This window comes from Megascapheus bottae, chromosome 4 (genome assembly GCF_031878675.1).
Source record: "Megascapheus bottae isolate mThoBot1 chromosome 4, mThoBot2.hap1, whole genome shotgun sequence".
Lineage (NCBI taxonomy): Eukaryota > Metazoa > Chordata > Mammalia > Rodentia > Geomyidae > Megascapheus > Megascapheus bottae.
Genome location: NC_143512.1, coordinates 52,804,035 through 52,828,798, shown reverse-complemented (window position 1 = coordinate 52,828,798; position 24,764 = coordinate 52,804,035). Strand labels below are relative to the sequence as shown.

The window sequence follows — 24,764 nt, the reverse complement described above, 5'->3', positions numbered from 1 at the left end:
ACATTAAATGGGTGGGTCTAGATTTTCTGAATCCTTACTCCTGCTCTTTCTCTTCAGCCTAGGTTCTTACTTGTACAACAGAATAAAATCCAGCAAAGTTTTAATTTTTTTCCAAATTGAAGGAAAGAAGAGAGGAAGGAAAAAAAGAGAGAGGAGAAAAAAACAATTAAGAGAGGGAAGGTAGGAAAAGAGAGACTAGCTTCTTGTCGCTAAGAAAATACCTCACTCAATTTCCATTTTTCTTCTCTTCCTTCCTCTATTGCTATTTTAAACTTATTCATTTATAAACCCTGTGTGTTCTTTATAAAATGCACTTACTGTTCCTTATTATTCAGTACAGTATACTTTACCTTTTGAAATTCTAGAAACTTCAGGGTGAAGGTGTTAAGGCTCTATAGAGGTATTTTTTTTCCAGAATAGGTTATCAGAGCCTACTCACCGTTTTTTTTCCCACACACTAGGGATTGAATGAATGAAAAAGCAAAACAAAAAAGGAAAACACATTGAAAAGTTTTCCTCAAAGACAATGAGCAAATATCAGAAATACATCCAGAGTGGGGGAGAGGGAGAGAAAGACCCCCATCTGGTTTGCCAGGCATGTAGAATACAGTGAAGTACAAATATTTCCATGGGACCACAGTTCTACAATATGAATTACAGGAAGAGGAGAAGATGGCATGATACAAAACACTCTCTTTTGGAGCATCGGAAATATCTGCAGAGGGAGGAGGGAAATGGGGACAAAAACCTAAGAAGGGGTATCAGTGTGTGAGAAGTAATGTACCTTCTATCTGGTGAATGAAACTATAACCCCTCTATACATTACCTAGATAATAAAAATAACATTAGAAAAGAAAGAAATAGCAGAAGATACATGTGGGGTGTGGATAGCTATGTAATGTCATGCCTAAAAATGATACTGAAGAGGACAACTGATATGAAAAGTCCCACCCAAGCTGTTTCACAATCCCATAAGGAGCACATGGAGATCCTTACTGGGTAGAGCCTGTTATATCAAGATACTTAGCAGTGAATGGTTCTATTTAATAAGGATTTTGGGTGGAATGGCTGCCATCTTGGGCCCATGATGGATGATAGTTTATTGGGTTAAACTGGTGCCATCTTGTCTTCATGGTAGAGTCAAGGAAGTTCCACCCTCAGGTGATGGGCATGCCTGAATTCCTAGAGGTAGGAGAGAGGACTTGGATGATAGGTTACTACACCCGTCAGTCCAGTGCTTTGAATGTGGGAGACTCTTTGAGTTTCTTGTGACACTGCCCCCTGCCTCTGCCCCTATCTAAGCCCAAATAAGCTTGGGCAGAATATTATGCTCTTGTCTTATGTCTCCTGGCTCTCCTCCGGTCAGCATGAAGTCCACTTTAGCTGCTCTCTCGTGGAGTTGATTTGGTTTGTTTGTATTGTTTTTCTGCTCTTTCTATCCTCTCCTGCTCTCATAGCTCTGTTTTCTTACAGTGCTAAGTGTATACGAGGGGCTGCAGGTCTTTGGGACAGGAGTCCACCTGTAGTAGCTGGCTTTCTAATAAAACTCCCAAATCTGACCTCTCAAAAATGTGGCTTCTGTTTCTCACCAACACTATTCCCATACAACACTACAAACCTAAGCCTGCTTCACTAGATTCTGTTTTGTTTAGCTTAGTTTTGGTCAGTCTTGGAGCTTGAACTCAGAGCCTGGGTGCTATCCCTGAGCTCTCTTACTCAAGGCTAGTGCTCTATGACTTTTCACCACAGCTCCACTTACTGGTTTTCTGGTGGTTCACTGGAGATGAGTCTCATAGACTTTCCTGCTTGGGCTGGCTTTGAACTTTGATCCTCAGATCTCAGCTTCCTGAATAGCTAGGATTACAGATGTGAGTCTCCAGTGCCCAGCTCTACTGGATTCTTTTGAAATCGCCATCTACCCCTCTTTTAATGCAGACTTGGGGTCATTCCTTGCTGCTCAGGCTCTGCATATACTGGTGACAATAAAGAGAAATTAGGAAATGAACTGAGAGAATTTGAAGAATTTTACTCCCCAGACAGGAGTCCTTTCCTTAGCTTATATGACTAATTTCTTCTGTATGCTTGGGTGAGGATGTCAGAAATTTCAAGAACTAAAGTACTTCATGTTCTGTCTCTGGGTCAGGCTTAGTCTATACTTTGTCTTTTGCTAGCTATGTATCTTTAATCAAATTATTTCACTTCTCTAGCTGATATTTCATTTCTAACAAAAGAATCATAACAATGGATTGCTCTAATATTTTAAAAGATAACACATCAACAATGTTTAGCATATATCCAATGTCATTAAATGTTAGCATTTAATAATGTTAATATCAGCAAATATACCTAAGCTTGTAAGATGCTTCTTGAGTTAGTCAAAGAAAGAACATCATGAGTGAACTCTGTTTATTCATAGACCTAAATAATTCAGTGTAATATTGAAGCCATAAAATCTGGGAAATTGGCCCCAAAGGAATTTTATTTGTTTTGTGCCAACACAGTCAATGTGTTTCTGGGTATGCCTAGAATTGTTTCTTAGGGTTCCAATGGGTAGGCAGTGCTTAGTGGATAAAAGGAATGACTGAAGAATGCAGCTTTTGTTGCTCTTGCTTTTGGATTGCTTTAAAGGAGACTTAGTACTGTGTTAGTGAAGACAAAAAGAATACAGTTGCTAAACATAATGTTTCCTGAACTCACTCCTACCTCTTACGCAAACATGGACATGATACATAATTTTCTCCTAGGACAAAAGAGCAAGCTTTTCTAATTAAAATCTTGTGCATTTTTTTCAAGATAACAGAAACGTCAACCCTGAGGATGATGACGAGAATGATAGATATGAATGTCACCTTGTATTTCTTTCTCCTAATTACAGAAACTTCCCACATAGTATCACGTGTAGCCTAGCTTCATTGTTAGATCAGCGATATGTGTGCCACTCTGTGCATGTCCCAGAAAGACAGTAATTTTCCAACTATTTACCTGCAATTTAATGACAAATACTAGATACAAAGGCAGTACTTTCATCTATTTCATTCAATAGCTTTTAATTCTCCCAAATTGGAACCATCAAATTTTCCATCTGAGATCATTTTTTCAGCACACAGACCCATCTTTATCTCAAAGATTCTGTTTTGAAACATGTGGGAATCCCTCTTTCTGTTTTTGTTTGCAAATGTCCCTTGGAGATTCCTTGAGTTAGACAACTGTAGGAAGTGTTGTCCCTTTTAAACTCAGGAACCCTGGGAGAAATAGACTTTGTTTTATGTTTATTTTTTGGTGTGTATCCTGGGTTTTGAGCTCAGAACCTGGGCTTTGTTGCTGAGCATTTTGCTCAGGCTAATAATCTACTCTTTAAGCCACAACTCCACTCCTGGAATTTTGGTGGTTTATTGGAGCTAAAAGATCCTTGGATTTCCTGCCCAGGCTGGCTTCAAACTGTGATCCTCAGCTCTCAGCATCCTGACTGACCAGAATTACAGATGTGAGCCATCCTTTTCATGCATGCTCATGATGCTTCTTGTTCTCTATACATATGATTTCATTATGTTTACTTCATCCTCCAATCTCTGATTCTTCTCAACTCTATCTCTGAAAATACTTAGGAATCTATATTCCCTCATCTCTACCCCCATGCTACCAACCCAGTTTACAGCATATTATCATCAAATATGAGGCCTTTACACCTTCCAACTATTGTCATTTTAGAATTCATCTGTTCACCTGATTTAAAATAATTGATAGAAAATGGGTACTGGTGGCTGTGATCTGAGAATCATGGTTAAAGTCAGACATGGAAGACAAATTCAAGAGACTCTTATTTCCAATTAACCACCAACAAGGTGGAAATGAAGTTTAGAGCATCAGTCTTGAGTGGGAAAGGTTAGGGGACAGTGCCCTTGGCCCTGAGTTCAAGCCCTTACAATGACATACACACACAAAGAAAAATGGCTGATGGAACTTGTGTACAGCTCAGAGCTAAAGCACTTGCCTAGATTACACAATACCTCCAGTTCAATCACCGGAATCACAAATATAAATAAGTAAAATAAATAATCCTTTTCCATTGAACAGAAAATGAGGTCCATGTTATCTTTGAGATTAACCTACACTCATCATGTTCAATTTAACTCTAATTGTCTTCTATTTTCATAGTACTCTGATAATGCTTCCATATCTCACTCTTCTGGTTTGAGATAATCTTCCCATAACTCTATGGAGTGTACTATAATCTTTTTTTGTCATAATGCTGTGGAAAACAAAACAGAACAGAACAGTTCCTCTAGCATGCTAGCCAAGCATTCTAACACAGAGTGACTTCCCAGACAAGAAAATATCAAGTTCTTCAGTATTCAGAGAGATCCATCTGCTTCTCCTTCAAAAATATATGCATATGTTCAAAACAGCTTCACTTATGGTAGCTATTTATAGTTAAATTTATATTTATTTATAGTTCTTTCTCTCCAATGGTGGTATCAATAGTAATAAAATTATAGTAGCAATAACTAAAATCTCATGAATACATTCTGGGTACTAAGTATTAAGTTAATCATTGATTTGGAATTTATTTGGTTATAAAAGCATAGATTTTAAAGTAAATCCATCCAAATTATACCATTAGTAAAAGGAGAACTTGTTTTCAATCTGGTTTTTTGCTATATTAGGAATATTCAGGGGGGAGGGAAAGTGGGGAAAAGATGGGAAGGGATAACTATGTTCAAGAAATAATGTACTTATTTATACCTTACTAATGTAACTGTAACCCCTCTATACATCACTCTGATAATAAAATTTAAAAAAAAAGAGCCAGGTGCCAATGACTTCTTGCATGTAATCCTAGCTATTCAGGGGGACTGAAATCTGAGGGTAGAGATTCAAAGTCAGTCTGGGCACTAAAGTCTGTGAGACTCATACATCCAATTAACCATCAAAAAGCCAGAAGTGGCACTACAGTTCAAGGGGTAGAGCAGTAGCCTTGAACTGAAGAGCTCAGGAACAATGCCCAGACTCAGAGTTCAAGTCCCACAAGTGACAAAAAAAAAAAAAGGTAAGGGAGGAGGAGGAGGAAAGGACTGTAGCTCAAGTGATAGAGCAGTAGCCTTGAGCTGAAGAGCTCAGGAACAATGCCCAGACCCACAATTCAAGCCCCACAGCAGACAAAGAAAGAAAGAAGAAAGAAAACAACATGAAGAATATTCACCATCAGCATCATTCACTTACATCAACTAAAGTTAGATCAGAATATCCAAATCACAGATTTAGGCAACTGTGATTCCGTTACATTAGTTTTTAAACATGAATATGACATACCACTTACTTTCATCATTTATAAAATCAAGTATAATTTTGATCCATTGCTGGCCAAAATATCCCTTTATCAGACCTGCTTTTTAAATATTTATTAATAGGTATAACTGAATTGCATATGAGAAAATGGAACTGGATAACTTGAAAGAATGAATGGGTGGGTCGGGACAGCTGGGAGAATGACAGGAGGGGTGATCAATCAAGATGTGATGTACTGAGGAATTCTTATGTTGAATTGAAATCCCTTTGTACCTCTAAAAATAACTAAAAAAAACTTCAATATTTGAAAAGCATACCTCCACTTGCATAAATAAAAGCATAAGAAGGCAAAAATAAGTATAAAAGAAGCTATATTTATAAAAAAATAATAAAAAATCTTATTGCTCTAATAGGTCATAAGTTTAATATTTGTACTCTTTGCATCTATGCAAATCTTTTCACTCCCCCACCCAAAAGAAATGTCTTTCCTATGTAGGGGCTTTTACATAAAATTAACTGTTCAAGCTTATAATGACAGTCATTAGATATATTAAGTGTAAAGATGAAACAAGCAAGAAGCTCTAAATAAGTCAATATATCACCATGCACATATACAATGTTTATTAATTTTTTTATTAAAGCTATTAAAAATAATGCATCAGCAGCATTTGTTTTCAAGCACATCCTTAGAAAAGCTTACTGACATTCCTTTGCAATTCATGAAGCTCCCCCACAATACGTTCTCTTACTAAAAGAAAGATAAGTGGCTGGGGTGTGGCTCAGCAATTAGAATGCCTGCTTAAAAGCTTGAGGTCTTCAATTCAAATTCCAGTAGTGACAAGGAAGGAAGGAAGGGAGGGAGGGAGGGAGGAAGGAAGGCAGGCTGGCTTAAAAATGGATGAAATAGCCGGCAACTAGTGCCTGCTAGTGGCTGTAGCTGGAAGCACAGCCTCCTGGGCACTGGCTTAGTCTCCTGTCCTCTTTCCACACTGACTGAGCACTTGTTTAGTGTCTCCTCCGGATTTACATAATTCTCTCACATAGTTCATTTCTTTACATGGCCCTTGCAACTATTATCTCAGTTATATATGTATATATACACATAGGCATACCGGTATAACACATACCAGTACTGGGACTTGAACTCAAGGTCTTTCACCTTGGCTTGGCTTTGTCAAGGTCAGTGCTCTATTTACTTGATTTATCTGTCTAGGCTGGCTTTGAACTATAACCTTCAGATCTCAGCCTCCTGAGTAGCTAGGTAAGCCATCAGTACCCAGCTGAAATAAACTCCTCTCTTTCTTTCTTTTTATTTATTTATTTATTTATTTATTTTGCCAGTCCTGGGCTTAAGCTCAGGGCCTGAGCACTGTCCTTGGATTTTTCTCAAGGCTAGAACTCTACTACTTGAGCCTCAACACCACTTCTGGCTTTTTCTAAGTATGTGGTACCAAGGAATCGAACCCAGGTCTTCGTGCATACTAGGCAAGCACTCTACCACTAGGCCAAACTCCCGGCACCTTATCTCTCTTTTTTAAATGGAGCCAGGAGTATTTGGTATAAAAACAAAATATGTAGTGGAATGATAATTCTACAAATGTTTTTTGGGGGCTGAATCTATTTAGGATTTTGTTTTAAGCTTGACACTGCATTGTGGATCTCTATTGTAAGACAAGTTAAATGGTACTAGTTCTATTGCTGGGATGTAGGAACTTGGAGAAAATGTTCTAAACCTTTTTGTTTGAGACTACCTATTTTCCTGCAGGCCAATTCGTGGATATAATTAAAGCAATTCAAATTATAAGGATATATTATCCTTATATTTTCTCACTTTCAAGTCCATGTACTAATCCTTCTGCTGCATCTATTACTCAAAACTAACATTCATTAATACTTGGCTTATTTAAAACATATACTTCTATAACCTTATTCTGATGTATTATTTTATAAAGACCTGGCTTTAGAAAAATGACACATTTATTTCCACCTGTGTAACTAAATAGCATTTTCTTCCATACTTTTCAGTTTTCTTGTCCTTCAAATTAGGAAATTTTAATAGATTTTCTCTAAGTTACATCCCTGTATGAGAAAGCTCAAATCGAAGATGGTTAAATAAAGAGGATGAAAATATGGAAACTCTGAAACATGCTGAAAGTGATCTTATAAATACATTTACAAAGTGGCTTGAGTTCTGTCCCCTCCCTTAGCCCTCCTAAAGATACATACTTGAATAGATCATCTATAAAGAAAAGCAGGCAGAATCATTAAAAACTTTAAAGAAAAAAAAGTGGCTGATGAATATTTGTCTCAGCATGACTGATATATGACAGGAATTCTCAAAAGGACTCGTTACGTCCCAAATGTAATGGCTCTACTCACCAAACCAATGTTATTGTTTGCCATCCAGGGAAGATGCAGGCATCTCTGATTCTCTGCTGCCCTCTCATGGTTCAATATTGTCTGAAATTCTAGCATATGCCTCTGGCTAAGAAACTATCAGGTGAGTGTGACTAAGTAACAAAGGCATCACTAAAAATGTCCTGTCATTACTGTGTGGAAATAAAGTCAAAATTACCTCTATCAACACAAAATATCAGCCACTGGACTATACATGCTGTCAAAAGACATATTTGATGAGTGACTTGCAGAGTCTGCAGTTCTCACTGCAGAGCTATTCTTCATATATCTCTGCCCTTGGATTTGAGAGTTCCCTTACTAAATTAGACACTGAGTGAGGAAAGAATGGGATTCCCATGCAGCCTCCAGATGCTTTCTGTCATATTACCATAAAGAATGCAATGGTCTTCATTGTAAGTCTCTTTTATAAATAGCCTTTTAGAAGTCTATCATTAAAATATTGTCAGATTACTTTAGTATTAATTTACCTCTGATAAATTGAAATTTTAAAAATGACATGTGAGTAACACATGTTAACTGTGATGACAAGAAATTAAAGTTTCCTGGCACTTTAACCCTAAGGAGAAGAAATTAAGATTCAACATCTTTATTGTTTACATAGAACAACCTTAATATAGAGGATAGAAATGAAAGCTCTATATGAGAAATCCTTAGAAAGTACGGTATAATAGAAAAAGATAGTTGGATTTCTTAATTCTTTTTGAGAAGCAAAGGTTTATGAGAGCTATAGAGTTATTTTTTTCCTTCAAAAAAGGGGGAGGAGCTGGGAGTTGAGTGTAGTGGTATAGTGCTTGCCTAGCATGCATGAAGCCCTGGGTTCGATTCCTCATATCATATACACAGAAAAGGCTGGAAGTGGTGCTGTGGCTCAAGTAGTAAAGTGTTAGCCTTGAGCAAAAAAAAAAGCTCAAGGACAGTGACCAGGCTCTGAGTTCAAGTACCAGGACTGGTAAAACAAACAACCACCAGGCAGGGAGCTTGGCCTAGTGGTAGAGTGCATGAAGCCCTGGGTTCAATTCCTCAGTACCACATATACAGAAAAAGCCAGAATTGCTACTGTGACTCAAGTATAGAGCATTAGCCTTGAAAAGCCCAAGGACAGTGCCCCAGCCCTGTGTTCAAGCCCCAGGACTGGCAAAAACCAACCAACCAACCAACCAAAGAAACAAACACCTGTGACTCAAAATTTCGTAGACTCAGAGAAAACAAAATCCTACAGAACAGCCTCTCAACTAAATCACAAGAGAGTCAGCATTTGAGTCAGGAAGGATGGGAAAAGACCCAAAGAAGAGGCGACAGAAGGCCCAATGTTTCAATCTCGACAATGTGGGGATCTACATATTTGCATTGCTTCTCCTGAAAAATTTTTTCTAACCCTTCCCATGTTTTCTTTGTTTGGTTTATCCTTTCCACTACCCCCTGCATTTATATGTGCTCCTAAGTTCAGAATGCAATCTTAACTCACACTGGGAAAGCTTATGAAGCTAAGGCTTTTGGGATGAGGATGGAAACCCATGGAGGGGATTTAGTGGGGAGTTAAGGAACCTCATTTCTGCTCTCTCTCTACCTTGTGAGGGTATATCAAGAAGAGACAGCAGTATGTAACCTTAAAAAGCCCTCAAAATAAGGCAATCATGTTGACATTTTGAAATAAGACCTCAACCCTTAGTATTATGAAAAGTAAACTTTTTCTAGGTACTTTGTAAAAGAGTCTAAACTGATATCCCATTTCTAGGCAGAGAATGGGTCCTAGGAACAAAACCAAATAAAAACACTGAAGCATAATTTTAAAAAGTCTTAATGAGTACAATTTTCTGAGGCACCAGAGAGCATTCAAGGTATCTCATTCAAGGTAATGAAGTAGGATTACTATCTATTATAGATGGGGAAACTGAGGCACACAAACGGCATGCCACTTAAGGCTACACAACTTGATTTGTCTCATGACACTTCACTGCTCAGTTCTACTAGCTCTGCATCAGTGACATCCCATAAAGTGAACCCTTCAGGGCCACCTAAATTTTGTACACAGCCTTCTCTTTGGCTTACTATAATAATAACCAGGAGTTATACTTTTCCTGCAAATAGCAGGCAGAATTTCTAAGATCAATAATTTTATATGAAATACTACCTACATACCCTTTAAGAAAATACTTCTTCATCCTTCACAGTATGACTGTAGAGGTGTAGCCAGGTACTAACAGCAAGAGAGGCAAGCAGGGAGCAAGAGACCCTACAGCATCATCTCTTCTGTGTAATCATGCATCAGAGTCTCAATCACTATTACCACTCTCTGCTTCACCACCACCACCAGCACCATCATCTTCATCACCATCATCATCATCACCACCACTATCCTCTTCATCGCCACCATCATCATTTCAGACTTATGGGCCCACTTTTTCAGAATGGTTCGAAAAACATGATCATACCCTTCTGTGGTCCCCCATGCCCTACAACACCACATCTCATGTTCTGACCTGGGTTAGCAAGGCTAGAGAAAGAAACAACACTTCGATTCTCTAGTCAGATAATTTCCTGTTGCGCTCTGTGATGAGCCAGCTGCTCTAAGCACTTAATGACAGTTAATTACTTTCTTTTCTTAGATAAGGTGCTCCTGCAGCCCCGCTGTAGGCCTCAAGGTCAGAAGCTAGTGGGTACAAATGAGAGCCTATTAACCTTAATAGCCCAATTCCAGTGGCTCATAGTTTCCTCTCCAGGGTCTCAGTATTATGTGAAAATGTCTGCCAGCTCCCAAGGGATGTCTCACATGCATGTAAGAGCAATCCTGTGCCTAGAGTGCAGCAGCTACTCTGTAATCCTGGGCGGGTCCTATCAAGGTTGTAAGACTACCTTGATCTCCGGTCACCCAGCCACTTCTCAGTGTACAGTTTCAACTGGTAACTGAAATTGTATAGTGACCAAACTCAACAAGAAACTCCTCAACTTATTATGGGTTCGAATCCAAAGAGGACACTTGCATCAAATGAAGTAGTGTCTATTTCTGAAAATATGTAAATGTTCTTCTGGTAATAATTTTAGAAATCATAGGTTTTCTTTTCCAGGTAATTATTTTAATGAATCAATTGGGGTTTGAAGAAAGGCTGAAATGAGTTCAATTTGGTTTCAGGTTCAGCAAAATGAGATCATTCATTCTGGTTTTGGTTCAGTTGAGGTCAAATCTCCTGTCTGAAACCAACTAGCAGTAATTAGGATAATTTTATTTTCATGCCCTTTACTTCCCTCATTCTCTCTTCTACTTTTCTTTCTAAACATGTGTGGCTCTTTTTCTCTGGAACCCACTTAACTTCTTTGTGTTCTGTAATAATGTCTTTTCTCCTCATTCAAAGAGAACTTAATTCTCAGTTTTCTGCATCTCAAGGACTAATACGGTAAGAATTTTCCTTTTTTTCATATAACTTGGGATACAGATTAACCCAAAGAGTATTAACCCTTTGTTTAATGCTTTTTCAGTCATGAAACCAAAGCAGCACATGCTACCACCATGCTGATAAACGTGGAGACAAACTAGCAAACCTCCTGAAAGTAGTCATGTGTTCTTTAAATACAGTTGTCCAGCTCAAGAACCAAGCTAACTAGCAAAATTATGGCACACTGTAAACCAGTCTCCAAGGAACAGCCCAGATGGGAAACAGGTAATACCCATGGTAGTAAGGGCAATGTACAGAAGAGACACTTCATTTATTTAACATTTTAGGATTATCATATAAAACTTAATTGAATTCAATATTATGTTGCCTCTTGGAAGGATAGGAGTAGAGCAAGCTCTCACATAGCTCTTACCTGTTATGGTGGCTTTGTTGATGGATGGTTGGTTGCACATGGGTGATCTCCTGACAAAGAGAAAAATACAAAGCAATGAATGCTGGTTGTTTGGAGCATTCTGAGTTGTTTCACATGCATGTTTTAACTTCAAAGATTCATATTTTTACATTAGGACACTCAGAAATGTTTTTCTTTTCAATTGGACAGTCAGGTTCCTGTCTATGGCTTAGATCACAGATGAGAATGAGAAAGACAGGGGCCGGGAGTGTGGCCTAGTGGTAGAGTGCCTGCCTCATATGCACAAAGCCCTGCCTGGGGTGAATTCCTTGGTACCACATACAGAGAAAAAGCTGGAAGTAGAGCTATGGCTCAAGTGGCAGAGCGCTAGCCTTGAGTAAAAAATATCCAAGGACAGTGTCCAGGCCCTGAGTTCAAGTTCCATGACTAATGACAGAGAGAGAGAGAGAGAGAGAGAGAAAGAGAGAGAGAGAGAGAGAGAGAGAGAGAGAGAGAGAGAGAGAGAGAGAGAGAGAGGGAGAGGAGAAAGTGATGGGGGACAAAGACTGAGGGATAGACATGGGAAGGGAAGGGGAGGAGAGGAGAGGAGGGAAAAGAAGCACTGAATTGTAGACAGAACTGATGAAATATCACAAGAATGTGATAGGAAAGGAAATTCTTAACTAGCCATATATATATCACTTAAGCCACAGCACCATTTCTGGCTTTTCTATGTATGTGGCATTTAGAAAACAAACCCAGGTCTTTGTGCATGCTAGGCAAGCACTCTTACCACTACGCAAAACTCCCAGCTATATTTAATTAAGCAAGCACTTACAGACTTGTGAGAAAAAGTATTAAATTTATGCATGTATAAAAATACAGTATTATAAAATATATTTTTGGCACAAAGTCATGATTGTTTTTAGTCTGAAGTAACTGATTCTTTGTTATCTACCCTACAATTAGACAGAAATTTAAACTTGTCATTTTCTATTTCTTAGGGGAGAATATTGACAATTTATCTAAGGCCTTAGCCATTTTATGAATATTCTAAAACAGAGGTACCTAAAAAGAGATTCCATTTTGATATTCTTCTCTGATTTTCCCCCAAATATTTTTGTAAGTTCTACAAGGTGATTCCAAAGACCTTGAAATTTAAAAGAAAAATCATTGGAAGATGGCTAAACATGATTTGAAGTACCACTTTCCTGGTGTGATATCTATGTTACACAATCTCTTTCTCTTCTTGGTCTAGTGGTAGAGTGCCTGCCAAGATGCATTAAGATCTGGGTTCGATTCCTCAGTACTACATACAGAGAAAAAGCCAAAAGTGGTGCGGTAGCTCAGAGTAGAGGAAAGCTCAAGGACAGGCCCTGAGCTCAAGCCCAGGACTGGCATATATATATATATATATATATATATATATATATATATATATATATATTTCACTTTTATTAAAACAATAATGCTATGTGACTAATCTGTCCTTATCACTTATTCCACAGCACTGAATACAGTATTTAATCAATACTCAAATTATATTGAAAAAAATCACTCATAAGATACCAATCAAGATTTGTTTGAACTATTATTTTGTAAAACTGTTCCTGATAGCCAGTATATTCTTTACTTTTTCGGGGGGGGGTGGAGTGCTACTGAGAACTGAACTCAGGGTATTATGAGAATGGAACTCAGGGCCTCATTCTTGCTTGGCAGATACTTTGCTGAGCTACTTGAGCCACTGACTGCACTCACCGCCCCCACCTATGGTTATTTTCAAGGTAAGGCCTCATTTTCTGTCCTTGCCAGCCTAGACTGTGATCCTCTTACTTGTACTTCCCAGGGATGCTCAGACATTGTGCTTCCCCTGTGGCTATGATAATAGAAGCTCACCAATCACCCCCCCCCGCTCCCCCCACACACTATATCTCAGAAATTCTATTTTGGGGGGAGGTGGGTCATGGGGCTTGAACTAAAGACCTGGGCACTATTCCTGAGCTGTTCTACTCAAGGCTAGAGCTCAACCACTTTGAGCACAGTGTCACTTCCAGTTTTCTGGTGGGTGATTAGCGATATGAATCTCAGACTTTCCTGCCCCTGTGGGCTTTGAATTGTGATTCTCAGACTGCAGCCTCCTGGGTAGCTAGAACAACAGGTGTGTGTCACCTGTGCCTGGACTCATAAACCCTGACCTAGAACCCTGAACTCCTGATCTGTTCTTTCCTAGTAGCTTGCATTGCAAGGCTTGAGTCACCATACCAAGCATACCCGGTGTCTTTTAAAAGCTAGCAATCTTCAAAACATCTTATAAATACATTCAGGAATCCTGAAAAATCTGAGGTTTGATGTGTGTAGGAGCAATTTTCTAGTGGCCCACCCTTAACAGACAAGCACGGATAGGTGTCTGATGCTGTGCTGGATGAACCCATTACATAAATTATCTCTCACTTAATCCCACCACTGGTCTTCAGGCCACTGGACTCGTGGTTCTCATTTTACCAGTGAGGAAAATAAAGTTTGGGGAAGTTGAAAAATTCATTCAAAAAACAAAAACCACTCTGAGAGTTGAACTCAAGTAACATGCTTCTCTGGCTGCATCTGCTCTGTTGTCTTCTTGCTGGAATGTTTTTGTAGCAGCTGAATAGACAATCACACAGATGTGTGCATGGCAGCAGGTCCCTGCACTCTGCACGGTGTCGAGGGTGAAGTTCACAGCGGGGCTAAGGACCCTTGGAAAAAGCAGTCTGGCTCTTTGTCACGTCTCATTGATTCCACTCCACTGCTGGCTTCTCTGCCATGGTTCTTACATGCATTGGTATCAGTTTGGAGTTGAAATCTTCTGTTTGATTGAAAATACACCAAGATTCACTTCTAACTTATTTCAGATTTTTACTATAATGGGAAAATAACTGGATGAATGCCTCCCACAACAGCCTCAGCAACAACAGAAGGTTAGTGCTCTCAACAGCTATTCTGAAATGGCTCTGATCTAGAGAGCTGTGGTTTACCTTCTTGCAGAGAGTTTATTCAGATGGTACTGGACATGTTTGCAAGTAAAGTGGTTGACGGGAGAGAATTCAAACAATATACATATTGATTTCTGCTTTTTTCATTTTTTTAGTCCTCTATGAAAATTTAGAAGACATTAACTTTAGGAAAGATATCAAATGATATTTTTATATTTTTTTATAGCTTTAGAAAAATCAGTGGTTGACTCATTACTAATTATATCCCCTAACCTCAATCCAGTGACTGACATCTCAGCAAGGAGCAGCAAGCAGGAAATATTAATCACTGACTCTAGGATGACACTGAAATATCATTTTGTAAAGAATGAGCCACAAGTCACCTCTGGAATTAAAAAAAAATCTCAAGGGCAAGAAAGAACAAGATGGCAAGAACCAGTGTTATGAAATAAAAATAAGCAACAAGCATCATGACGACCTCTCAGGTCTTAGGTGCACTCTTCTAGAATTCTTTTCTCTAGCAGATGTGCATGGCAGCACAAACCTTTCTTAAACTTCAGCCACAATCTTAGAAATGGTCTAATGGCACTGTAAATACCCAGCAGTTACATTCGGATTCCTCTAGAGTCAGAAGGCCTGTGTGATTTCCCCATACCTCTCTGTTCAACTCTCTGCCTGCTGCAAATAATAATTAGGATATATCTATAATGCCCTCAGCAGAGGACCACAATTGTTCAATAGCTATGTACATATGACCATATACGATGATGCTAAGCAAAATGAACTCCAGGATATGGGGGGAAAAAGAAGAGGCCTTCTTTTGTAGTTGTTGTTTCAAAGGCAGTAGGTGAAGTTTTTCTTTTTTTTTTTTCTTTTTCTCCCTATGGCTTATTCCCTGTTGTCACTATATATGATTTTGGTACCTGGTACATTCTATATGCCTTTATTTGAATTAGGAAAGGGAAGGGGAACAAGATGGTGAGACAAAGGACAAGGAGCGAACCAATGCAACAGCAATAGACATAAAACAATATGTTGGAAATGAACTCTACAACTGGGGGTAAGGGTGTGGGGAGGAAAAGTGGGAGAAAATTGTAGGAGGGCATAACAATGTTGAACAAGAAATGTACTCACTACCTTATATATGTAACTGTAACCCCTCTGTACATCACCCTGACAACATTAAAAAAAATGCTAGTTTCCTTCCGTGAAGGAAACTTCAAAAAAGTCTCTTGTTTGCATTTTGAAGACAAGTCATTGATTTCTTTAGATGAAACATTTCAGAGTGACAACTAATTGTTTCATTTCTCCTGTAGAGCTGTGACTTTCCAAAGATGAGGTGACTGTTCCTAGAAGTTATGGTATGCCCAAAGGACCAGTGAGCTCTGCATTATAATGTACACCTGCAATAAACAGGATACTCAAAAGTACACCCTCAGGACTCACATACTGAATTACTATTTTCCTCTTTCAGCTAACAAGCATTTTCAAGGAAGTTTTTCTGCATTACGACAGGTACTAGAATCCATTCTACATATTTGTATTGTGGAACTTATATTTAGATAGATGGATAGATAGATGGATAGATAGATAGATAGATAGATAGATAGATAGATAGATATAGATAAATAGAATTTCTCTATCACAGAAAGTACTTGCACAATGGCTGCAGGTTCCCTTAACCATAGAAATGTATATTTGATATTTAAGAACTAAACTATACTATTCTGGACTAGAAAGTACAGATTTTTACAGGCTCATGCCTGTAATCCTAGCTACTGAGGAGGCTAAGATCTAAGGATTGTGGTTTGAAGCCATCCCACCAAAAACAAAATAAAACAACAACAACAATTAAAAAAAAACCCCTGAAGTGAAGTAGGGTTCAAGTAGTAGAGCTCCTATCTTGAGCAAAAGCGCTAAGGTACAACATCCAGGCCTTGGGTTCAAGCCCCAGTACCGGTGTGTGTTTCCATATACACACCAAACCAAAATTTATAATCTCTTCTCGTGTACACCTTTCTTCTTTCCCGACTTCCAGTGTGATTCTCTTCCAGCTGATGATCCGAGAGTTAATAACAGCACGAGAAACAGAGATATGTGCTATGATACTATGGGTGTTCTCCAATTAACTGTGTTACAATCATGAAGATGAACATGGATTGACTTTAAGACTTCACGAGACCATTTGCCAGTAGTCAATTATAAAGTTAGGTAAAACTAAATATAAGCAACTGGTAAAGGACCAGGTGATTTCTGACAGATGGAATCACCATTTTTATTTGTCACAGTGTGTGATTCTGATATTAGCATCATTACCACAGAGTATTTATAGAAAATTAACAGGACTTCATCTGATGTGGTGTACATGGCTAGACATCATGACAGCAACCCAAGGAAGGCTAATAGATTGTCCAGAACTCAGTTCAAATTTATGACAACTTAAAAGTTTAATAAAAAGAGGGGCCGGGAGTTTGGCCTGATGGTGGAGTGCATGCCTTGCATGCACAAAGACCCAGGTTCAATTTCTTGGTAACACATACATAGCAAAAGCCAGAAATGGTGCTGTGGCTCAAGTGGTAGAGCTCTAGCTTTGAGAAAGATCAAGGAAGTGCTCAGGCCCTGAGTTGAAGCCCCAGTACTAGCAAAAAATAAAAGTAAAAGAAAGGAGGCCGGGAGTTTGGCCTAGTGGTAGAGTGCTTGCCTAGCATGCATGAAGACCCAGGTTCGATTCCTTGGTACCACATACATAGAAAAAAGCCAGAAGTGGTGCTGAGGCTCAAGTGGTAGAGCTCTAGCCTTGAAAAAGTCTAAAGACAGTGCTCAGGCCCTGAGCTCAAGCCCAGGACTGGCAAAAAAAAAAAAAAGGACAGGGGCTGGTGGCTCATGCCTGTAATTCTATCTACTCAGGAGGCATATCTGAGGATCTTGGATGGAAGCTAGCCTGGCCACAAAAGTCCCTGTGAGTCTCTAATCTCCAATTATTCTAGTTTTGAACACAAATAGGCTCAGGGACAGCACCCAGGCCTTGAGTTCAAGTCACAAGATTGGGGCAGGGCTGGGGGGGGGGTGGAAGAGGGGCTTGATAACTTACTTATTAGGTGCTCGATCTTGCAAATTAGTTAATGCAGCAAAGTTGTTCCGTACAGTCCTCAGGCTGGCCAAAACCTACAAGAAGAAGGAGATTTCGTGAACCAGAATCCTTTTAAAGGTAATTCAAAACAGTTTAAGGGAAAACACAGAATTTCTAACAACTCAGTTTCATGTAGAATAAAGAATCTCCCAACACTGAATAAAAGTATTCAGAATCCATATGAAATCTGGGAAGTCACACTGCAAACACTTTCCAGAAATCCCTTTCACTGAGCCCCTGAGAATATAGCAAGTAGTACAACAGCAATTTCCAAAGCATGCTTATACTCCTTGGTCACTGTGTTAAGCAATCTAGATGTGATACAATTAGTTGCATTTTATACAAATCCGAAATAGGATACTAAAAAATGCCAGCAAAGTCATAGTTTAGAGATAAAAAATAAAAGTAAAACAACTCTCCAATTCTCTTTTAAAAAAAATTCGGAGTAAGGTGCAGTGGCTCATACTTGTAATCAATCTTAGCTACTAAGGAGGCTGAGATCTGAGGATCTCAGTTCAAAGCCAGACCAGGCACTAAAGTCTGTGAGACTCTTATCTCCATTTAACCACTAGAAAACCAGAAGAAGTGCTGTGGCTCAAGGGATAGGACAGTAGCCTTGAGTTGAAGAGCTCAGGGACAGCACCCAGAGTTTAAGCTCCACACCTGACCAAAAAAAAAAAAAAAAAAAAAAGAAAAGAATCTCATGTTTTCATTGTGGTCAGATGTTTCCTCCAGCTACCTCATTCTTTTCCTAGGTTAGGGTTTTCTAAGTAGGCATTATAAGATGTCCTCTCTGAGGTTAGTAGTGTTAGCCTATTGGTAGAGTGCTCACCTAGCATGCATAAAAGTCTGGGTTCGATTCCTCAGTACCACATGCTCAGAAAAAGCTGAAAGTGGTGCTGTGGCTTAAGTGGCAGGGTGCCACCCTTGAGCAAAATGTGTCCAAGGAAAGTGCCCAGGCCCTGCCCTGAATTCAAGCCCCAGGACTGGCAAAAAAAAAAATACCTTCAGAGACATTTCTCATGTAAAATCCTACTGCTTGTTGTGAGCACCATAGCCAGCACATAGAAGATGTTTAATAAAAGGGTACTGGCAGGGCCAGAGTTTGACCTAGTGGTGGAGTGCTTGTCTAGCATGCATGAAGCCATTGGTTCAATACCTCGGTACCACATACATAGAAAAAGCCAGAAATGGTGCTGTGGCTCAAGTGGTAGAGAAAGCCCAAGGACAGTTCTCAGGCCCTGAATTCAAGACTCAGGACTGCCCCCCCCAAAAAAAAAATGTACGGTGGCTGGAAGTGTGGCCTAGTGGTAGAGTGCTTTCCTGGCATGCACAAAGCCCTGGGTTCAATTCCTGGTTACCACATACACAGAATTAACTACAAGGTATACAAAGAATAGAAGTGAATCTAAGAAAAGTTGTGAAAAGCTACCACCCCTGACTTTCCCCTAGAGTAGGTAAGTTTTTCCCAGGGTGGAAGCCACAGTAGGTAGGTAATATGATGTACAACAAGCTGGATTGCCAAACTCTGATACTTAGAATCTTTTTACATGAGACTTTGGACAAGTTCTTTTTTTTTTTGCCAGTCATGGGAACTGAACTTACGGCCTGAGCACTATCCTCGGGCTTTTTCAAGGCTAGAGCTCTACCACTTGAGCCACAACACCACTTCCAGCTTTTTTCTATGTATGTGGTACCAAGGAATTGAACCTGGGTCTTCATGCATGCTAGGCAAAGCACTCTACCACTAGGCCAAACTCCCAGCCCAACTTTGGACAAGTTCTATAAGCCCTCTGTTACCTTAGTTTCCTCCAGAGTAAAAACCTGGTACATTGCTACTCATTTCTGGGCTGTCATAATTGCAAGAAATAGTGGATTAGGAACCAAGGATGATGCCTGATAAGGAGGAATCATTTGAACAGAAGCCCCTTCTGTTCATAACACTATTATTTACTTATGTTTTATGTTGTAAAGAAAATGGAGCTATTTACACTCTGGGACAGAGACAGCATTTTCCCTGAAGGAGTTAATGGTGCTTCCCAAGTAGTCAGTGGAAAAATCTGGCTCATTATCGCAAAGAACTCACAGCTCAGAAAGGTCACACTGCCTGTGACGAAGTAGCCACATAGTTTACTGCTGACGTCAGATCGCAGTCTCTCATTAGGCATAAAATCATGAATGATGCAGAAATAAGTTAGATAAATGACCTGCTGTCATTAAAGCATGAGGACTTGATTTATGCTTTCAGAAATGAACCTCAAGTACATGGAAAAAAATATCATTTTAAATAAGCTTATTGCATCAGCTAATTGATCCCTTTCAGACAGAAGTTTTTTAACCTCAGAGCTCTAAAGCTTTAACAGCTGGATAAATAGAAAAAAAATATTGCAGTAATTCATGTTCTGTAAAAAGTAGTATTGCAAACAACTCATGTTTAAGCTCCCTTGAAGGGAAATATTAGTCAACAATGAATTATCTTCTGTGGAGTTTTTGCCTCTGTTAAAACAATAATGAAATTAGAACTAGCTAGTTTTCAGTTTCAAGTAAACTTTTGGTATTAATTTTGAATAATTTTTATTTTTATGCTACAGTATTAGGAAAATGGCTATGAGGCAAAATATTATTATTATTATTATTATTACTATATTGCCAGTACTGGGGCCTGAACTCAGGGCCCGGGCACCGTCCCTGAGCTTCTTTTGTTCAAGGCTAGTGTTCTACCACTTGAGCCACAGCACCACTTCTGACTTTTTCTGTATATATGGTTCTGAGGAATAGAACCCAGGGCTTCATGCATACTAGGCAAGACACCATGTAGTTAAGTTATTAAGACAAAATCAAGTGATTATAATTTTTGTTTATTCAGTTTTTTTCTAGGCTGTCTCTTAAAAGTTTGCTTTTACAAACAGTATTATGGTATTATGATAATTAACCTGAAGTCTTATCATTCCCCTATATGTGAAAGTCTTAGATCACAGCTGTGTGTGTGTGTGTGTGTGTGTATGTGTGTGTGTGCATGTGAGAGAGAGAGAGATAGAGACAGAGACAGAGAGAGAACAAACGACAGAGACAGAGACAGAGAGAGAACAAACTATATTTTATAAATGTTGAATTATGTTTACCAGTATCTTCTGTACCATGTCATGTATGATACTTGTAAAAATAGAAATAATAATTCTAGACAAAGGCAGATGTAAGCAATGGCTCATGCCTGTAATCTTAGTTTCTCAGGAGGCTGAGATCTGAGAATCATGATTCAAAGCCAGACTGGGCACTAAAAAGCCTCTGAGGGCCGGAGTTTGGCCTAGCATGCAGGAAGACCTGGGTGCGACTCCTCAGTACCACATACATAGAAACAAGCCAGAAGTGGTGCTGAGGCTCAAGTGGTAGAGCTCTAGCCTTGAGAAAGTCCAAGGACAATGCTTGGGCCCTGAGCTCAAGCCCAGGACTGGTTAAAGAAAAAGTTTCTTATCTCCAGTTAATCACCAGAAAACCAGAAGTGGTACTGTGGCTCAAGGGATAGGGCAGTAGCCTTTAAGCTGAAGAGCTCAGGGACAATCCCCAGGTCCAGAGTTCAAGCCCCATGACCAACCAAAACAAAAAAGGAAAAGAAAAATCCGGGCACCACCGGTGGCTCACACTGTAATCCTAGCTACTCTGGAGGCTGAGATTTGAGGATCACAGTTCAAAGCCAGCCTGGGCATGAAAGTCAGTGAGTCTCTTATCTCTAACTAACCACCAGAAAACCAGAAGTGGCTCTGTAGCTCAAGGGCTAGAGCAAGGGCTGTAGCCTTGAGCTGAAGAGCTCAGGGACAATGCCCAGGCCCAGAGTTCAAGTCCCACAACTGACAAAAGAAAAAAAAAACAACTAGACAAATCTAGTCCTGGGACTGGCTAAACACCACCATTATTGATTGTTTGTTTGTTTGTGGGGTGTGGCTGTCCTTGGAGCGTTCATCCTCAAGGCTAGTGTTCCAGCACTTGAATCACAACTCCACTTCTGGCTTTTTGGTGGTTAATTAAAGATAACAGTCTCAGGGACTTTCCTGACTAGGCTGGCTCTGATACACAGTCCTCAGATCTCAGCTGCCTGTGTAGGTAGCTAAGATTGTAAGAATGAGATACTGTAGCCTGATTTACAAGCATTGCTTTTTACCTTTGCTTTGCAAGACTCAAAGGAGACACTAAACTACTATTGCTATGGGCTGTGGGAGAGAAACAGAAACAGTTTACAGGAGCTCTGAGTTGGGTTCCATTGTTTTTTGCACTGTTCTAAGGCAGCTCTCATTTTCCTCAGTTCAGCCTTCCAATAAACATAGCCACACCTCTGCTGGGCCTATGTTTCTTCTCTATCAATGACACATAGTTCAGTGGTAGAAAATTAAGGTCACTGCTTTTCTTTTTCCTCTCAAAGCAAAAGTGTAACTGGTCTCACAAATAATGTGAAATAAATATTCAGTAAGAAACACTAGCAGTCCTATTTAGGAGCAGAAATGGTACAAATTCTAGTTTCTGGGTTGGGATGTTATTATTATTGTTATTATTATTATTATTATTATTATTATTATTATTATTATTATTTATTATGCCAGTCCTGGGGCTTGAATTCAGGGCCTGGGCACTGTCGTTGGGCTTTCTTAAGCTAGGGCTCTACCACTTGAGCCACAAAACTACTTTCAGCTTTTTTTGTTTTTTCTGTGTATGCAGTACCAAGGAATCAAACCCAGGGTTTTGTGCATGCTAAGCAAGTACTTTACCACTAGGCCACATTCTCTAGGACTGTAGGCCTAGATCTTATTTGCACACACTGTTTTCAGACTTTCTTAGATGCTTTTAAACATTTCTTTAATCACACAGAATACATTGATTTTGGTAGAAAAAAATTGAACTTTAAACAGTGAAACCTAATAGGCTAATTGGATAGTTCTGAGGGTTATTTTTCATCTTCTATACATTTTATCCCACCAGGTGGCAGTAACACACTGATCATGCAATGTAGGGGCTCAAGAAATGTTTCCCTTCTGAAAGGGGAAAATATTTACAATCTAAAAAGGTAATTTGGGGCAGGGAGTTTGGCCTAGCGGTAGAGAGCTTGCCTAGCATGCACGAAGACCAGGGTTCAATTCCTCTGTACACGTGCATATAAAAAGCCAGATGGTGCTGTGGCTCAAGTGGTAGAGCTCTAGCCTTGAAAAAGCCCAAAGACACTGCTCAGGCCCCAGGACTGGCAAAATAAATAAAGAAGTTTTCATGGGATTGAAGGGATTTTGAACTTACATGGCATAGGGCAGGAAATTGGAGATGCAAACAAAGTCAAACAGCAGCAAGAATTTAATTCTTGACAATTTGTCACCAGGAATACAGAATCTTTCTGAAAACTGGACTTTATTTTTTATATTTTGGTAGAGCTTTTTAGATCTTATATTCCAGGAAAAGTCTACTTGTGGAAAGGAATATGTAGCCTCTAGATGAGCACCTTTTGCAAGGTAAGTTAGTACCTTTGCTAGTTGTAAGTGAAGCCATAATAAAATTTCAGAACCATTTAAAAGGTAGAAGAATTAAATACAATTCCAATATTTTGATACTACTATCACTCATTTTTTTAAAAAATCATGCAGGCTGGGAATGTGGCTTTGTGGTAGAGTGCTTGCCTAGCATGCATGAAGCCCTGGATTTGATTCCTCAGCACCATATAAACAGAAAAAGCAAGCTGTGGCACTGTGGCTCAAGTGATAGAGTGCTAGTCCTGAGCAAAAGAAGCCCAGAGACAGTGCCCACACCCTGATTTCAAACCCCAGGAAAAATAAAATTATATATGATGGAATCTTAGTGCTAAAAGAGCACTTTCACCTCTACAACTCCAACATAACCCCCAGAGTTTCAGATTTAATTGACGAGACTTGCAGTATGGACATTGGGAAAAGAACGCAGGTTAATCACTTGAGGTGGGGTTTGAGAAGCATTGTTCTATGCAGAGAATATTGGGCCTTGGGCCAGGAGTTTGGCCTAGTGGTAGAGTGCTTGCCTAGCATGCACGAAGACCAGGGTTCGATTCCTCGGTACCACATACATAGAAAAAAGCCGGAAATGGTGCTGAGGCTCAAGTGGTAGAGCTCTAGCCTTGAGAAAGTCCAAGGACAGTGCTCATGCCCTGAGCTCAAGCCCAGGACTGGCAAAAAAAAAAAAAAAAAAGAGGGGCCGGGAGTTTGGCCTAGTGGTTAAAGTGCTTGCCTAGCATGCATGAAGACCCGGGTTCGATTCCTCGGCACCACATGCATAGAAAAAAGCCAGAAGTGGTGCTGAGGCTCAAGTGGTAGAGCTCTAGCCTTGAGAAAGTCCAAGGACAGTGCTCAGGCCCTGAGCTCAAGACCAGGACTGGAAAAAAAAAAAAAAGAATATTGGGCCATTAACGCTTTCACGCATATTTAAGAACATTTTAGGTCATTTTACCACCTTATAGCTATATCACAGGTGAAAGTAGGTTTTTTTTTCCCCATATTTCCTAAAAGAACTAAAACACATCACTTAGCTAAGTCTGTGAACAAATGATACATCTAAAGAGGAGTAAATAAGGTATCAGATTGAATTGGAATATTGCATTTCAAGCACTGATCATGTACCTACTCACATTAAATGTAATTTAATCATGATTCATGCTTCTAGTGCTTTACCAGTTAAGGAAATATGGGCCTACTGAACTACTCTACTACTCAGGCAATTTGATGTTTGAAGCAAAGCTACTCTTAGGGTCTCTGGGTTTACAGAAAATATATAGATAGGAACAGTTTCAGTCTCCCACAATGTCGTTAAGTTGAATGGACCACACAACAATGTTTGGTTTAACAATAAATTTGAAAACCCCTCAAATCACATTTCAAAATGTGTGACATGCCTTTCTACTCACCAAGTGTGCTTACCTGAGCAAATGGAGTCACAATCAAGTCATCTCCATGTCTGAAAAACAAACCAAATCCAGTGTTAGAAGTCTCAATAACTCTGATACCCACTTTTCGTCAACATTCAATGGTAAGTTCCACTTTCACCAATTCCCATTCTAGAACGACAGTAATTCCATCCTTATTCTTCAGCCTATGTTGTTTCCAGCTACTGCATTAAAAAATATATCTTCTTGGATATTAGCCATTGTCCAGCTCCCTGGTTAAAAATGAGAAGCTCCT

The 24,764-nt window shown here is 39.4% G+C and overlaps 1 protein-coding gene across 4 annotated transcripts in view; it reads right to left on the bottom strand.

The window, feature by feature from the left end:
• Pde4d (phosphodiesterase 4D) overlaps nt 1-24,764 on the bottom strand; it is a 635,057-nt gene that overhangs the window by 149,746 nt on the left and 460,547 nt on the right. For all 4 annotated transcript variants that reach the window (XM_090331909.1, XM_090331910.1, XM_090331908.1 and 1 more), the window contains exons 3-5: nt 24,504-24,540; nt 17,548-17,621; nt 11,509-11,558 (exon numbers count right to left, since the gene is read on the bottom strand). In XM_090331909.1, the coding sequence (XP_090188035.1) occupies nt 11,509-11,558; nt 17,548-17,621; nt 24,504-24,540 (161 nt within the window). The remainder of the gene's footprint in view (nt 1-11,508; nt 11,559-17,547; nt 17,622-24,503; nt 24,541-24,764) is intronic.